This window comes from Narcine bancroftii, chromosome 10 (genome assembly GCF_036971445.1).
Source record: "Narcine bancroftii isolate sNarBan1 chromosome 10, sNarBan1.hap1, whole genome shotgun sequence".
Lineage (NCBI taxonomy): Eukaryota > Metazoa > Chordata > Chondrichthyes > Torpediniformes > Narcinidae > Narcine > Narcine bancroftii.
In genome coordinates this window covers 65971092-65987186 of record NC_091478.1, presented here as the reverse complement: position 1 = coordinate 65987186, position 16095 = coordinate 65971092, and the positions used below count along the sequence as shown (strand labels likewise).

General features: G+C 45.1%; 1 protein-coding gene across 1 annotated transcript; it reads right to left on the bottom strand.

Annotated features, from left to right (window-relative positions):
- Positions 1-4821: 4821 nt before the first annotated feature.
- On the bottom strand, positions 4822-14653 carry b3gnt9 (UDP-GlcNAc:betaGal beta-1,3-N-acetylglucosaminyltransferase 9). The gene is made up of 2 exons (XM_069901179.1): positions 14182-14653; positions 4822-12830 (listed from the first exon to the last, which is right to left on the bottom strand). The coding sequence occupies exon 2, from the start codon at positions 11958-11960 to the stop codon at positions 10680-10682; it is 1281 nt and encodes a 426-aa protein (XP_069757280.1). The 5' UTR covers positions 11961-12830; positions 14182-14653; the 3' UTR covers positions 4822-10679.
- Positions 14654-16095: the final 1442 nt, after the last annotated feature.

The following is a 16095-nucleotide window of genomic DNA, read 5'->3' as shown; positions in this document are numbered from 1 at the left end:
GGAAAAATACAGTCGAAGAGCTCCCTTTGAGTCAGCTAATTCATAAAGATTAATCTTGTGTCTGCTCTGCAGCCCATCTTATGAATACTTCTGAAATTCTTTTGTTACCTTACAATGGGTTAAATAATTAAATGTGAAATCTGATCCTTCAAGAAGGGATTTGACTCCTCTGGTTTTGCTTATTAAAGGTATATTGTATGAACAAAGTATAAAATGTATTAATTTAAAAAAAATATTTACAATGTGAATGTCTACAGCAGTTGAAAGTGCTTTAATATTTATACTGACTAAACTCTAGGACAATATACTACATTAAAAATCTAATTTGATATTCTTGGGACTAGCAGATTTTCCAGACTATCCAGTATTATTCCTAATAATACTTTTATATTTTGCTTTTTTAATATAGTATTTTTTACAGCGAACCTGATGGCAGTGAGAAATAGAACACTTTTAGCTTGGCAAATCACCTGGTCCAGTCAACATACCCTGCTTACGTTCTGGAGCCCAGCTCACACTTGGGGCTAATCAATGAGCCAGATGCCAAACCATTGGGATTTCCAATCTGAACAGATGATGGAGTTCCACTTAGATGGTCACAGTGATGGGAATAGGAATATTGACTATGCATGTTTTTTTCATGGCAGAAAATAATAGAGTCAAAGAGCAGGTCAGGCAGCTTCCTAGAAGCCGTGAAGTTCAGGAAGGGCACCCATTTATCGAAGCTTGGTCTGGCCATTCAATCCAACAGAACTTCCCCCAGCCATCTCAGTCCTCCCCATGTTGCTGGATCCAGGAGGGGATGTTGAGGGTGGATCTGGACCTGTACAACCCCGACTCACATAAATCCATTCACACACATGCTGTTCCTTTCTGAGGAGTGGGGTATCCTTATATCAAATCCCACAAACTGACTGAAAGGAACCATCATCATCCTATGGGATAGATATAGCCAGAAGATTAAGGGTCACAGATAAAACACGGGTGTGCAAAAAACATAGTTAAAGTAAAAAAACAGTGCTGGGTAACTCATGTCAGTCTCCCTTATACATCAAAGATAAAAATACATAACCGACATTTCGGGCTTGAGCCCTTCATTAAGGAATGGAAAAATGTTGGCAGCCGTCTGAATAAAGAGGTAAGGGGAGGAGAATGGTCTCAAAGGCAGGAGGTAACAGGTGGAGAAGGAAAGGGGCACAGTGGTAAGCAAGGGAGGGTGGATGGCTGGGTGGAGAGCTGAGGGAAAGAAGGGAGGGTGAAAAGGAGAGCAGGTTAGCAGAAAATTGAGAAGTCGCTGTTTATGCCATCCGGCTCTTGAGTCCCTAGACGGAAAATTAGGTGATGTTCCTCCAATTTACTTGGTGGGATAGTACGAGACTATGGACAGATATGAATGTGGGAGTTGGACGCAAGACAAATGATTAGTCACTGGGAGGTCCCTGTCACTGGTGCAGAGTGAAAGTGCTGAGCAAAGCTATCATCCTGTCTCTGATGTAGAGAAGTCACAAAGGGAGCACCAGATGCAGTAAATCAATCCTGTGGCTACACAAGAGTTGCACCTTCTGTGGCCACAGGGGAAGGTGCCAGGGGTTGATTGGTAGGGAGGGAGGAGAGCATGAGGGAGTCACAGAGGGAGTGGACCTTATGGAAGGTAATGAGGAGAGGGGAAAAAGTGTTAGGTAGTGGGATCCTGTTGTAAGTGCTGGAAATTCTGGAAGGTAATGTGTTGGATATGCTGGTTGGCAGGTGAGGACAAGGGAAATCCTGTGTTTTGTTGTACCTTGGGGCAGAAGGGGCCAGGCCAGATGAGCAAGAAATTGGGTGAGGGCTGACCACTCCCTCTGTGACTCCCTCGTACACTCATCCCTCCCCACTAATCACACCACCCCACCCCCCCCCCCCCCCCCAGCATCCTCCCCTGTTGCTGCAGGAGGTGCCACACATGCCCACTCACCACAGCCCAGGGCCCCAAATAGGCCTTTCAAATGAAGCCACACTTCACTCATGTATCTGCAGGACTGAGTTACTGCATCTGGTGCTCCCTTTGTTGCTTTCTCCACATCGGAGAGACTGGGCGCAGACTGGGAGATCACTTCACTGAGCACCTTCACTCTGTCCGCTTCAGTGAGAGGATCTTCCAGTGGCTGACATTTCAGTTCTGCATCCCACTCTCATCCTCAAATGTCTCTCCATGGCCTCATGTTCTATCCCACTAAGACCACCTGTAAATTGGAGGAACCTGATTTTCTGCCTGACATCTCCAGCCGGATGTCATTAACACCTTTTCCAGTTTCTGCTAACCTGCTCTCCCTTCCCTTCCCCCATCTTCTCCCCCTTCCCTCTCCATTTGCTGAGCCATCCCTCCTCCCCCTGCTTGCTGCTGTGCAATCGCTCCCTTCTCCACCTATTACCTCCTGCCTTTGAGTTACGGCATCTGGTTCCTTCCCCCTCACCTCCCCTCTTACCTTTTTATTTGGACGCTTTCTGACATTTTTCCATACCTTGATGAAGGACTCAAGCATGAAACATTGGTTATGTATTTTTTTTATCTTTGCTATATTAAGGGTCATAGGTTTATGATATCCTGTTAAAGCAAACCTGTCAGATTGCTGTGGAGAATTGTGCACACAACTCTGACAGTGTGTGTGTGGCTGGTTGAGTGAGTTGGTGGATTGGATAGAGAGCTGCCTTCTTAGTCCTGGATGGCTTCTTGAGTGTCAATGGAACTGCACTCATTGAGGGAGGTGGAGCGCGCTGCATCACATTTCAGTCCTATGTTTTGTAGAATGTGGAAAAGCTTTGGGGAAATCAGCAGATGAGTCTTTGCTCCAGAAAATCAATGCAACTTCTGTTTATTTTGTCACTGTGAATGACTGATCCAGTTAAGTCACTGGTTAATGTTGATTTCCCATCCCATTAATGTTAATAGTAAGAGATTTGGCAATGATAATAATGCTGAATGTCAAGGAAAGGTGAGCACGCTCCATCTTCTTGAACAGACAATTGCCACTAAGGTTTACTTCCCATTTTACAGCCCATGCGCTCTAAAATTTCAAATCATTTCTCAAGATTGGAAATGACACGAAAGGCAACTTTGTTATTTTCTGCACATTTTCTCCTTACAAATGAATGTAAATATACTCATGGTTTATAAGACAACCATTGTTTCCAGGTTTTCACCATTTAGATAATACCCTGTTCCATCATTTAGCAACCCAATAACTTGACATTCATATGCATTGAAATCTATTTACCACCAGCTTGTCTTCTTACTTGACATTTTAAGAGGTCTGTTTAAATGTGGTGCTTCACCCACATTGCTGACAATGCTCCAATTGTTTATGTCATCAGCGAACTTTGATGTGTAACTTTCTATCCCATCACGAGTTCTTAAATATAGTTTACACCTAAATTAGTTCCTGCCCTTTCCAACTATTCTCAGTCTCATTCTATTCAACATATTCCCTATTATTTGCAGTTTCATTTGCACTCTATTAATAGGAACAATTCCATGTGCCTTGCTCACATGACAAAAGCCTCAAAGGGCATTCAGTTGCTTAGAATCGAGCCCTCTACTGTAATCAGATTCGTTCAACATGATCTTTTTTACAAATAGTTCTCTGATCAACTGAAACCTTTCAACGTTACATCAATTTTTGCCTCTAATTATAAACGAGTCTCTCAGCAAAAGGCTAATTGAGTTGTAATTTTCTAGTTTCCCTTATAATTCTTTGGATTCATATTCACAACCACAAAATATAGGATGACATGTGGGATTTTACCTTTTTAAAGGAACAACTCCTGAATTGAGAGAATTTTGGAAGATTATAATTAGGGCATGTATATTGTTCTCAGCAATTTTCACTAAAATCTTGGGATGAAAACCATTTGGTCCTGTGGGCTTCATCTCTCTTTTGTACCATTATTTTCTTCATTCCTGTTCATTTGTTGTTGTTAGTCTCATTATGTCCCTGTCCAAGACAAAATCCTGGCTTGCTTGGGACATTCATCATTCTATGCATTTCCTCTCTAGAAATAGAGATGCAAAATAGCTATTCTTTATAAATATTCTAGACCTGGCATGTAATTGTAAATCTCTTCTGCCCCTCTCCAGTGCCACGCATCTTTTGTGTGGTTATCAGAACTGGAAGCAGTGTTTAAAGGCCAAACTTAAGTTGTACACTGTATTGGTAACACCATGTTGGTTCACACCACTCAACATATTCCTATTTATTATGAATTTCAATGCCTTTCCTTCCCTCATTCCACCTCCCCTAATGCATTACCTCTTATTTCAATAGATTAGATTGGATTCCATTTGTCATTCTTCTGTCCAGCTGGCTTAGACTCTAGGAAAATATCAATGGTCTAAAACTTTCCTCCTCATTGTCAACCACATAGCAAACTTTTTGGATCATCTGCCAACATTACCCTGCCCTGCATATATTGAATATAAAAGAACGAGTGCCTTTCCCTCTGGAACCGCACTGGTAATATCCTTCCAGTTGCATAAGCAGTCATCAACATGCCTAGCATCTCCTAACTTTCATTTACAATTTCACTATTCCATTTCAAGAGCATATGTTGTTCATCACTACTTCCTTTTTCATAAAAGAGTTGTGAAAAAACATTGATTGAGATGTTCCTTAGAAGTTTCTTTTTGTGATTTGTGTGGCTGCTGCCATCTGCCTTCACTGAATTATTTTAAGTCTTATAGCTTCAGGACTTTTGTAGTTTTTCTTTTAGTTTGTGATGTCTGCTACCTCTTTGATCATCTTTGGTTTTTGCAAAGCAGAGCTCTTGACCCTCAGGCATATAAACTGGTTTTAGATTAAATTCTTTATTTATACAACTTTCAATGATCAGTAACAGATTTCCCTGTTTTATCGTGGTCAAACTCTGTCTTAGTTCACTTTTTTTCTTTTTCAAAACCATTGCACTATTATTGTTAACAAAAATTGACTTCAAACTCATTATTAGATTAAAATGCCCTATTGATGTTTGATTCTAAGCTATTCCGCTGAAGAAAACTATCCCCACACACTTAAGAAATGTATAACATTTTTCTGAAATAAACTAATCTGCTTTGTTCAATCTATACAGAAGTTATAATAAATATGATAAAACTACTTTGACTTTGCTGATCTGGTTTCTTCTCTTTTTGGGAAGGAGGATGGCTTGCTTTTTCTCCATGTGCGAAGAGTGGAAGGTACCTTGTAACAGGGAGTGGCTGTTGCACAGCAGCCCCCACACAATGGACAAACCATTTCCTTGACCAATACCAAAGAGAGCTGGAGACCAGGTTGCACTGCCCAGTCTCAGCACACACTTGTCCAGGTCACACACACATACATTCATGGACAAGTATAGACTCTTGTACACATATACATGAACACACAAACATATACATAACACATGGACACTCATATACACACATACAAGGACATACACAATGTATTTTGTCCACGATCACTTCCTTTGACCATATCCCATCACTCACAATCCTGATCCTCTCCCTCCTTCAGTTTTTCTTCCTGCCTGTCCTCTAATTGCTTCCCTCCATCCCCTCCCTCTCAGCACCCTCCCCTTCACTCACTCTCTGCCTCTTAGTCATTTTCCTCCCTTCCCCCTCCAAATTCTGTGCTCTCCTGCTGCTGGCCAATTGTCACCTGCCCCTATGCCCTTCCTCTACCACCTCTTGTGCATTACCAATCATCTATGTTTCCTCGAATCCTAGCATTGTGCTATTTGAAGCCAGTGGTCTGGAGTAGAAACCAGCTCCAAAACCTCTGGAGAATTTTCACCTCCTGCCCAGTGTTCCCTGATGTGGACAGATTATGGTATCCCAGGCCTCTGCCTGCAGATTGTGGGACGCCAGTGCACAAATTCCTGGGCAATGAAGGTGGGATGAATTTGATGTTCGGGAGCTGCAGTATCGATGTGCTGCCATTAGTCCCTCCTCTCCTCCTGGCCCAGGGACTGATTCCCTTGCCGAATACAGCCTTTCCTCTGCACATGCTGTAACAATCCTCTTTTGAGAGTGTGGGTGATATTGTGTAAACTGTTGACCATGTAGCCACTCTCACACACATTCAGAAAAACAGCAATGCAATAAAACTGAGTACATGTCCCATATCACCTATATTCAATGGGATGCTGACAATCAATCGAAAGACCATGATCTGGTGCAGTTGCATCCTTGTTGATGGGATATAACACATGTCTTGGTGACCATCATCAGGCTCTTTAGCTTGGCAGCCTCCATAGCCACGCCTAACTTTTACATTTGTCAGAGAGGCAAAGTGCCCAATAGATGGCACAGGGGATGCAAAACCTCAAATTACTTCAAACTACTGCACTGCCTGCTTCCCCTTGCCACAGCACCATCACCAAGTCAGGCACACTGGCCAAGGCCAAAGTTCAAGTGAGGTCTGCACAGTCCTGTCATCCTCCAGAGATACTTGGGGGGGGGGTGCAGGGTGGGGATTAGGTATGCTATCTGAGTGTGCCATACACTGCACAAACTGGACCTCTCATGAGTTCAGGCTGCTTTAGTTCATAACATTCAGAACAGGAGGACCTGGAATGGACTGTTCCACCAGGAAATTTGAAAATGTCCTTGGCGTGCTAAAACGGGGGCCACCTGTGGTCTTGGGAACACAGTCAAACTTTAGAAAGACGTTCTAAAATTCTGGTGTTGGGAACACAGTCAAACTTTAGAACGGGTGTTCTAAACTTCTGGTCTTGGGAACACATTCAAACTTTAGAAGGGGCGTTCTAAACTTCTGGTCTTGGGAACACGGTCAAATTTTAGGAGTGTTCTAAACTTCACGTCTTGGGAACAAAGTCAAACTTTAGAAGAGGTGTTCTAAACTTTTGGTCTTGGGAACACAGTCAAACTTTAGAAGGGGTGTTCTAAACTTCTGGTGTTGGGAACACAGTCAAACTTTAGAAGGGTGTTCTAAATTTCTGGTGTTGAGAACACAGTCAAACTTTAGGAGTGTTCTAAACTTTTGGACTTATGAAAAGAATCAAACTTTAGAAGGGGTGTTCTAAACTTCTTGTCTTGGGAACCCAGTCAAACTTTAGAAGGGGTGTTCGAAACTTGTAGTCTTGTTAATCCCGTCAAACTTTAGAAGGGGTGTTCGAAACTTGTAGTCTTGTGAACCCAGTCAAACTTTAGAAGGGGTGTTTGAAACTTCTGAAATTGTGAACACAGTCAAACTTTAGAAGGAGTGTTCTAAACCTTTGGTCTTGGGAACACAGTCAAACTTTAGAAGAGGTGTTCTAAACTTCAGGTCTTGGGAACACAGTCAAACTTTAGAAGAGGTGTTCAAAACTTCTTGTCTTGGGAACCCAGACAAACTTTAGAAGGGGTGTTCGAAACTTGTAGTCTTGTTAATCCCGTCAAACTTTAGAAGGGGTGTTCGAAACTTGTAGTCTTGTGAACCCAGTCAAAATTTGAAGGGGTGTTCGAAACTTCTGGAATTGTGAACACAGTCAAACTTTAGAAGAGGTGTTCTAAACTTTTGGTCTTGGGAACACAGTCAAACTTTAGAAGGGGTGTTCTAAAATTCTGGTGTTGGGAACACAGTCAAACTTTAGAAGGGTGTTCTAAATTTCTGGTGTTGAGAACACAGTCAAACTTTAGAAGAGGTGTTCAAAACTTCTTGTCTTGGGAACCCAGTCAAACTTTAGAAGGGGTGTTCGAAACTTGTAGTCTTGTGAACCCAGTCAAACTTTAGAAGGGGTGTTTGAAACTTTTGGAATTGTGAACACAGTCAAACTTTAGAAGGAGTGTTCTAAACCTTTGGTCTTGGGAACACAGTCAAACTTTAGAAGAGGTGTTCAAAACTTCAGGTCTTGGGAACACAGTCAAACTTTAGAAGAGGTGTTCAAAACTTCTTGTCTTGGGAACCCAGACAAACTTTAGAAGGGGTGTTCGAAACTTGTAGTCTTGTTAATCCCGTCAAACTTTAGAAGGGGTGTTCGAAACTTGTAGTCTTGTGAACCCAGTCAAACTTTAGAAGGGGTGTTCGAAACTTCTGGAATTGTGAACACAGTCAAACTTTAGAAGAGGCGTTCTAAACTTTTGGTCTTGGGAACACAGTCAAACTTTAGAAGGGGTGTTCTAAACTTCTGGTGTTGGGAACACAGTCAAACTTTAGAAGGGTGTTCTAAATTTCTGGTGTTGAGAACACAGTCAAACTTTAGGAGTGTTCTAAACTTTTGGACTTATGAACAGAATCAAACTTTAGAAGGGGTGTTCTAAACTTCTTGTCTTGGGAACCAAGTCAAACTTTAGAAGGGGTGTTCGAAACTTGTAGTCTTGTTAATCCCGTCAAACTTTAGAAGGGGTGTTCGAAACTTGTAGTCTTGTGAACCCAGTCAAACTTTAGAAGGGGTTTTCGAAACTTCTGGAATTGTGAACACAGTCAAACTTTAGAAGAGGTGTTCTAAACTTTTGGTCTTGGGAACACAGTCAAACTTTAGAAGGGGTGTTCTAAACTTTTGGTGTTGGGAACACAGTCAAACTTTAGAAGGGTGTTCTAAATTTCTGGTGTTGAGAACACAGTCAAACTTTAGAAGAGGTGTTCAAAACTTCTTGTCTTGGGAACCCAGTCAAACTTTAGAAGGGGTGTTCGAAACTTGTAGTCTTGTGAACCCAGTCAAACTTTAGAAGGGGTGTTTGAAACTTCTGGAATTGTGAACACAGTCAAACTTTAGAAGGAGTGTTCTAAACCTTTGGTCTTGGGAACACAGTCAAACTTTAGAAGAGGTGTTCTAAACTTCAGGTCTTGGGAACACAGTCAAACTTTAGAAGAGGTGTTCAAAACTTCTTGTCTTGGGAACCCAGACAAACTTTAGAAGGGGTGTTCGAAACTTGTAGTCTTGTTAATCCCGTCAAACTTTAGAAGGGGTGTTCAAAACTTGTAGTCTTGTGAACCCAGTCAAACTTTAGAAGGGGTGTTCGAAACTTCTGGAATTGTGAACACAGTCAAACTTTAGAAGAGGTGTTCTAAACTTTTGGTCTTGGGAACACAGTCAAACTTTAGAAGGGGTGTTCTAAACTTCTGGTGTTGGGAACACAGTCAAACTTTAGAAGGGTGTTCTAAATTTCTGGTGTTGAGAACACAGTCAAACTTTAGGAGTGTTCTAAACTTTTGGACTTATGAAAAGAATCAAACTTTAGAAGGGGTGTTCTAAACTTCTTGTCTTGGGAACCCAGTCAAACTTTAGAAGGGGTGTTCGAAACTTGTAGTCTTGTTAATCCCGTCAAACTTTAGAAGGGGTGTTCGAAACTTGTAGTCTTGTGAACCCAGTCAAACTTTAGTAGGGGTGTTCGAAACTTCTGGAATTGTGAACACAGTCAAACTTTAGAAGAGGCGTTCTAAACTTTTGGTCTTGGGAACACAGTCAAACTTTAGAAGGGGTGTTCGAAACTTGTAGTCTTGTGAACCCAGTCAAACTTTAGAAGGGTGTTCTAAATTTCTGGTGTTGAGAACACAGTCAAACTTTAGGAGTGTTCTAAACTTTTGGACTTATGAACAGAATCAAACTTTAGAAGGGGTGTTCTAAACTTCAGGTCTTGGAAACAAAGACAAACTTTAGAAGGGGTGTTTTAAACTTCTTGTGAACAGAGTCAAACATTAGAAGGGGTGATCTAAACCTGGTCTTGGGAACAGAGTCAAACTTTAGAAGGGGTGTTCTAAACTTCTGGTGTTGGGAACACAGTCAAACTTTAGAAGGGTGTTCTAAATTTCTGGTGTTGAGAACACAGTCAAACTTTAGGAGTGTTCTAAACTTTTGGACTTATGAAAAGAATCAATCTTTAGAAGGGGTGTTCTAAACTTCTTGTCTTGGGAACCCAGTCAAACTTTAGAAGGGGTGTTCGAAACTTGTAGTCTTGTTAATCCCGTCAAACTTTAGAAGGGGTGTTCGAAACTTGTAGTCTTGTGAACCCAGTCAAACTTTAAAAGGGGTGTTCGAAACTTCTGGAATTGTGAACACAGTCAAACTTTAGAAGAGGCGTTCTAAACTTTTGGTCTTGGGAACACAGTCAAACTTTAGAAGGGGTGTTCTAAACTTTTGGTGTTGGGAACACAGTCAAACTTTAGAAGGGTGTTCTAAATTTCTGGTGTTGAGAACACAGTCAAACTTTAGGAGTGTTCTAAACTTTTGGACTTATGAACAGAATCAAACTTTAGAAGGGGTGTTCTAAACTTCAGGTCTTGGAAACAAAGACAAACTTTAGAAGGGGTGTTTTAAACTTCTTGTGAACAGAGTCAAACATTAGAAGGGGTGATCTAAACCTGGTCTTGGGAACAGAGTCAAACTTTAGAAGGGATGTTCTGAACCTGGTCTTGGGAACACAGTCAATGGAAGGAGTGCTCAAAACTTTTGAACTTTTCTAAACTGTGTTCCCAAAACGTAGTTAAGAACACCCCTTCTAAAGTTTGACTGTGTTCACAAAACCGAACACAGTCAAACTTTAGAAGGGGTGGGTGTTCTGTGATATGGTTTTATAATGAAAGACGCTCTAAAGGTTTGGGAAGGCAATCACACGCTGTTTTTGCCCCCTGACTGTGCCTAATGTGGCCCCTCCACAAGATGCCCCAATACCTCCGCAGCCCAGCGTATCGAGGCATCTCCAACAACAGTAATAGTCTGGAACAGGTCTATAAAGGGGCTGGCAAACTCATGGCGGGGACCATCTGGCCGAGGTGGGTGGGCGGTCTCTCCCCGCCGCCAGCGCCGCGCCGGGGGCTGGCCTTGTTCCAGCGGAACGGGCGGGCGGGCCGCCGCTCCCGAGCGCACCTGACGCGGGGGTCGTGCAGCAGGCGCCACATCAGCCAGATCTCGGGCACCTTCAGGCTGTGCACCACCATCAGCTCCCGGTAGAAGCACGGGTCGAAGGTCTGGAGGTGAGGGGCGGCGGAGGGCCGCGCGATGCCGAAGGTCCGGAACCCTTTGTGGGTCTGGGGCGCCAGGCCGAGCCGGAGCAAGCACATGCCCAGGAAGACGTCGTCGATGGGGAAGAGGTCGACCTCCTTGCTGGCGCCGTACAGTCTCCTCGCCGTGTGGCCGCTCATGAGGAAGCCCCCGCCGCCGGCGTAGACGGGGTAGGTCCCGGGGCCGTACATCATCTCGGGGATGTAATACTTACTGGTGTTGGACCTGATGGGCAGGGCTTGCTGGATAATGTGCCCGACGAAGAGGTCGCGGGCGGGGTCGGCGTCCGCCAGGAAGTCGGCGAGGTTCTCCACGTTGACGAAGACGTCGTCGTCCCCCTTGAAGACGAACTCGGCGGCCGGGCAGAAGTGGTCGAGCCACTGGAGGAAGTGGATCTCCTTCAGCGTCAGGTTGAAGAACGTGTCCTGGAAGTCCCAGAGCAGGATGTCGCCGTACAGCCGGCTCTCGTGTTGCAGCAGGCGGCCCCACGCCGCCACCGCGCTCTGGTTGGCCGGCGTGGCCAAGAGGAAGAGCCTGCGCACGGCCAGCCCCCCCACCCGGCCTTCCCGCGCCCACGTCTTGCGCACCACCTCCCGCCGCTCGAACTCCTCCACCTTGGACTTGATGGAGAGCAGCAGGAGCGCTTCCCCGTCCGACTTGCGGCACTTGTCCTCTTGGTTGATGATCTGATTGAACTGGCGGCAATCTTTCTGCCAGAGGTACTGGCGGTAGTTCCAGGGCAACAGGTCCCGCGGCGTCACCGCCTGCGCCCGCCCGGCCTCCGGCTCTCGTCCCGGCGGGCAGGTGTTCTCCGTGGCGGGGGAGCCCGTTTGATCTGCCGCTGCTGTGCTTTGCACCGTGGCAGACCTGTCGGCGCTCGGTTCCCCGTCACCCTCCTGCTTGTCCACCCACGGGGTGACGGACTGCATTTGGACGTAAAGCAAAATGCAAAGCGCTGAAAGCAGGAGGACCGTGCAAATGAGATCCCGCTTCCTTCGCAGTCTCATGGTGCTTGGAGGTCCGGGCAACTCGTGGTGGGCACCAATTGATCTTCAGGGCGATTGTGCACGACTGGATCTTGCAGGCTCCCGCCGGGTACTGACTTCACAGGCTGGTTTTAATGCAGGGTTAGTATTCATGGGTTGGTTCTGGTGATTTCAAAGGAGGCTGGGGTTCAGGGGCTGGCTTTGTACAAGGGTGAGGTTTGCACAAAGCTGAGGTTGACAAGCCAATTGTGTACAAGGCTTGGCTTCACGGGCTGGGGTTGTACAAGGTTGGGGTTCACCTGATGGGTTTGTACAAGGTTGGGGGACACAAGCTGGGTTTGGACAAGGTTGGGGTTCACTGGCTGGGTTTGGACAAAGTTGGGGTTCACAGTCTGCTTTGTACAAGGTTGAGGCGTATGGGCTGGTTTTTGTACAAGGTTGAGGTTTATGGGCTGGTTTTGCACAAAGTTGGGGTAGACAGGCTGGTTTTGTACAAAGTTGGGGTTGACAGGCTGGTTTTGTACAAAGTTGGGGTTGACAGGCTGGTTTTGTACAAAGTTGGGGTTGACAGGCTGGTTTTGTACAAAGTTGGGGTTGACAGGCTGGTTTTGTACAAGTTTGAGGTTCACAGACTGTTTTGTACAAGATTAGGGTTCACCGTCTAAGTTTGTACAAGGTTAGGATTCATGGGCTTGGTTTTAACAGAATTGGGGCCCACTGCTGCTTTTATACAGAGTGTAGTTTCGTAAAGGGTTGGTTTCACGGGCTGGTTTTGTCAAGAGTTCAGCTTCATGGACTGGCTCTAGGTGCAGCACAGAATTTCAGAGTAATCCTGAATGATGTTATCCAGGGCTACAGTTTACAGGGTATGTTTCTTTTATTCCGTCATATCTGTAGAACAAACAGACAAAGGCATAGTTAAAGGAAACAGCTGTCCTTGTCTGCCACGTAGAACCTTTACTGTGAAATATAGAGGGAGTTAATGAAAGCAGCTCTGGCAAACTTAGAAACACCAGTCTCACAGAATAAAAATATGCCTTAATGACCCTTGTTGTCCTATACCTTAGTATTTACTTTATTGCTGCATTCCGTCAGTTTCTTAATTGCATGGGTTTTCGAAATGGTGCAGCACATACATTGATGTGTATTTATAAGTAACTGGTACTTGAAATGGATGCACATCAGCACAAATCTGCTCTAGATAAATGAGAAACTAACTCAAACATCACTGAAATGTTAAAATGTTTAGGTCTTTTGCTATTCTTCTGCAGAATGATCTGACATGGGATGGTGCCTCACAAAAAAGGATCTTCCTTGACTGGCTGCAGATCCTTTTTTCTGATGGTGGGTTTGCAAGGTTAAATCTTGTAATCTCTGGGAAACATTTGTTTTGGGCCCAATTCATTTCTGATCCTTCAGATTGAGTCTCTGTGCCTCTTCTAAGACCACTGATTGCAGTAGGAGGCACCTTTGTCACAAGGGGCATTGATCCAGAGATCATGCGGTGTACTTTCTAACCTATTCTCCCACTTCCTTGACCTTCTAATACATGTTAGTCCAGGAAAATATCGGAGGCAAACAGAAGTGATTTGCACTTTTACTCACTGTGAGTGGCTGCATCCATGTATTATTGAAGCAAGGACTCAGCTCAGGTTTGAGGAAGGATATTTCCCGACATCTTTTAAAAAGATATTGCCAGCCCAAATGTTGTAGTTCACTCCAATGCTTCACATCCGTGTTGCCTTTATCCTGCACCTCTTGCTCAGATCTCACACCCACATACCATTCTACTCCAAATCACTGAAACACACCCCGACATCTCACTTTAATCAACACACTCTTCTATCAAGGGATGGAGCGAATGCGAGTGCAGTGGCGTCTTACTGTGCAGTCTAGATCACCAGGCAAATTTGCACATTTGACGGACGTTCCTGGTGCGGAAGGAGCGGAGTCGTTCCCCCCCCCCCACCCGAAGGAGGTGGCAAGTCAAACCTGGAACTTGACCTTTGCCAGCCATCGTTCTGCGGACCCCGGGGTGTGTGGCCCAACACAGGACCGCCTCACCCAAAATACAATCGTGGCAGCGGAGTAAAGGGACCCCCCCCACCCCATACTTCTTGCCCTGCCAAGAATGGGGAGCCACGGGCCGCCTTTTCCTTCTCGGCCTGCTCTTGGTGACCAAGAGCCTGGGCGATCGGGTCGCCGCCCCCCCCCCCCCCCCAGCGCGCAACCATCCCTTTACCTGCGTGTGGCTGGGCCAGGAGACGGCGAGCCGCGGAACGCCAGGGAACAGGACCAGCGGCGAGGTGAGTGCGAGGCGCTGTGCGGCTGGCTACAGAGTGAGGCGCTTCATTCCACGAGCAGGAAGCCATGCGAGCCAACGAAAGCACATCTGGATCGCATCAGTGGAAGTGAGGGGGGTTGGGGGGATATTGCCTGAGTTAAGAGCCCCGGTGGCCAGGAAGTTCCGCTGCGAGTCGCCGAGTTTGCCCACACTGGATGCCCTCGGGTCCCCGGCTTGAACGGGACCTTCTTCAGCCCTAAACCCCGTCCGCGGAGAATGCAGCGTGTGACGAGAATCCTAACAAAACTCAGTCGGACCAGCTATCCTACCCCCACCCCTTTCTCTTCGAGAGCCAGCCCTTGCCATCAGAGTTGCTGGAGTGTGAGCAGCTCCATCAAGCGCCAACCAGAGCCCTGGATTCCACCGTGAGCTCCTGTGCTGTCTGTGTGGGTTCCCGCTGAGACTGTGCGATTCCTCCCCCCCCAGATTCCTCCCCCCCCCCAGATTCCTCCCCCCCCCCCCCCCCCCCCCAGTCGCTGCCTGCACCAAGATCCGCCGGGAAGACGTCCCAAGTGCGAATGCAGAACATGACATGGTTTTGTCTGCTTGTGAAATCACAAAAATAGGTATGCGATGGGAAAATGTTGAGGTGAATTTCGTGATCAGCAGCCCAGAACTATAAAATTATAGAGTTCAGGAAGCAAAATCTTCATTGTCCAGTATATATTTTTAAAAATAAATTAATGTATGATTAGTGCAAATGGGTGGTTACTAGTCACAGGGACTGGATGGGCTGAAGGGCTTATTTTCCTGCTATATCTCTCACCAAGATTCAATGACTATAGGTTCCTGGCACTTGACACGGAAATGATCACATGGCATGGTCAAGTCCTGGTTTACAAACGAGGACATTTGCTTCCAAAAACACACTTTTTGCGCAAAAGTTGCAATTATACAACATCTCCTGTCTTCATTCACTGTACTGAACACATTATTGCTTTTGCTTGCAATATTAACACCATGTCTATTTGACATCAGTTCTTCATTTCCAAACATCCCACCTCCCCCTGCTTGGATAGGTCCAGTGGAGGGAGGGACCTGTGGGCTTTCTCCATTAGGCATTTGCAGCAGTTGTACCAAGCTTCAATCTATCCATCAACACATTATCCTGCAAACGGCAGCATTCAGTTATGGGATGCTCCCTGCAGTGGATAACCAGCAAGTTTCAAGCAGACCAAAATATTCCTCCCTGTGTTAACACTAGACAACATTTTTTTTCAAAAGGTTTAATTCCTGAAAAAAAAGGTGGGGGGGAATTATGATAGACAACTTCAAGCTGAACACAAAGATAATTTCAGATTTGCTGTATCACGTAGGAAGAGGGAGAAACGTTAATTTAATTTTTAATGAATTTGGCTTCTCAGGTACCTCTGAGCCAAGCTCTCAGGTTGACTGCACATGTTACACAACAAATGTGAGGAGCCTGGGGTTTGTCTTGGTCACCAATTTTACAATCAAAGTAGAACTCTAGGCTCCTTAATAAGTGCAGTCAAGCTATGTCTTTGAGCCTTAAACATAGACATGCTACAAATGCACTAGAATTACAAGACATTTCTGCTGTATTGAATCATACTGAAGACAATAAATGTTATTGCTAGTACACACACTATGCTATTGCCGCAAGAACATATGCGTCAACATGCATTCAATCTGTATCCACGTAGGGCACAGCATTTGTATATGTGAGTTGCTTTTATAGTCTGTCTGCATCTCTCCTGACTAAACATGCCCAGGCCTAAGACAACATTTGCATAGCACCTGGATTGACCAAGATAGCTTGCTTTGTGAGCAATTTACTAGTACACTTTAAAA

Excerpts from the sequence above, each read along its gene's own strand:
- b3gnt9 (XM_069901179.1), bottom strand. The coding sequence starts at position 11,960 with ATGAGACTGCGAAGGAAGCGGGATCTCATTTGCACGGTCCTCCTGCTT.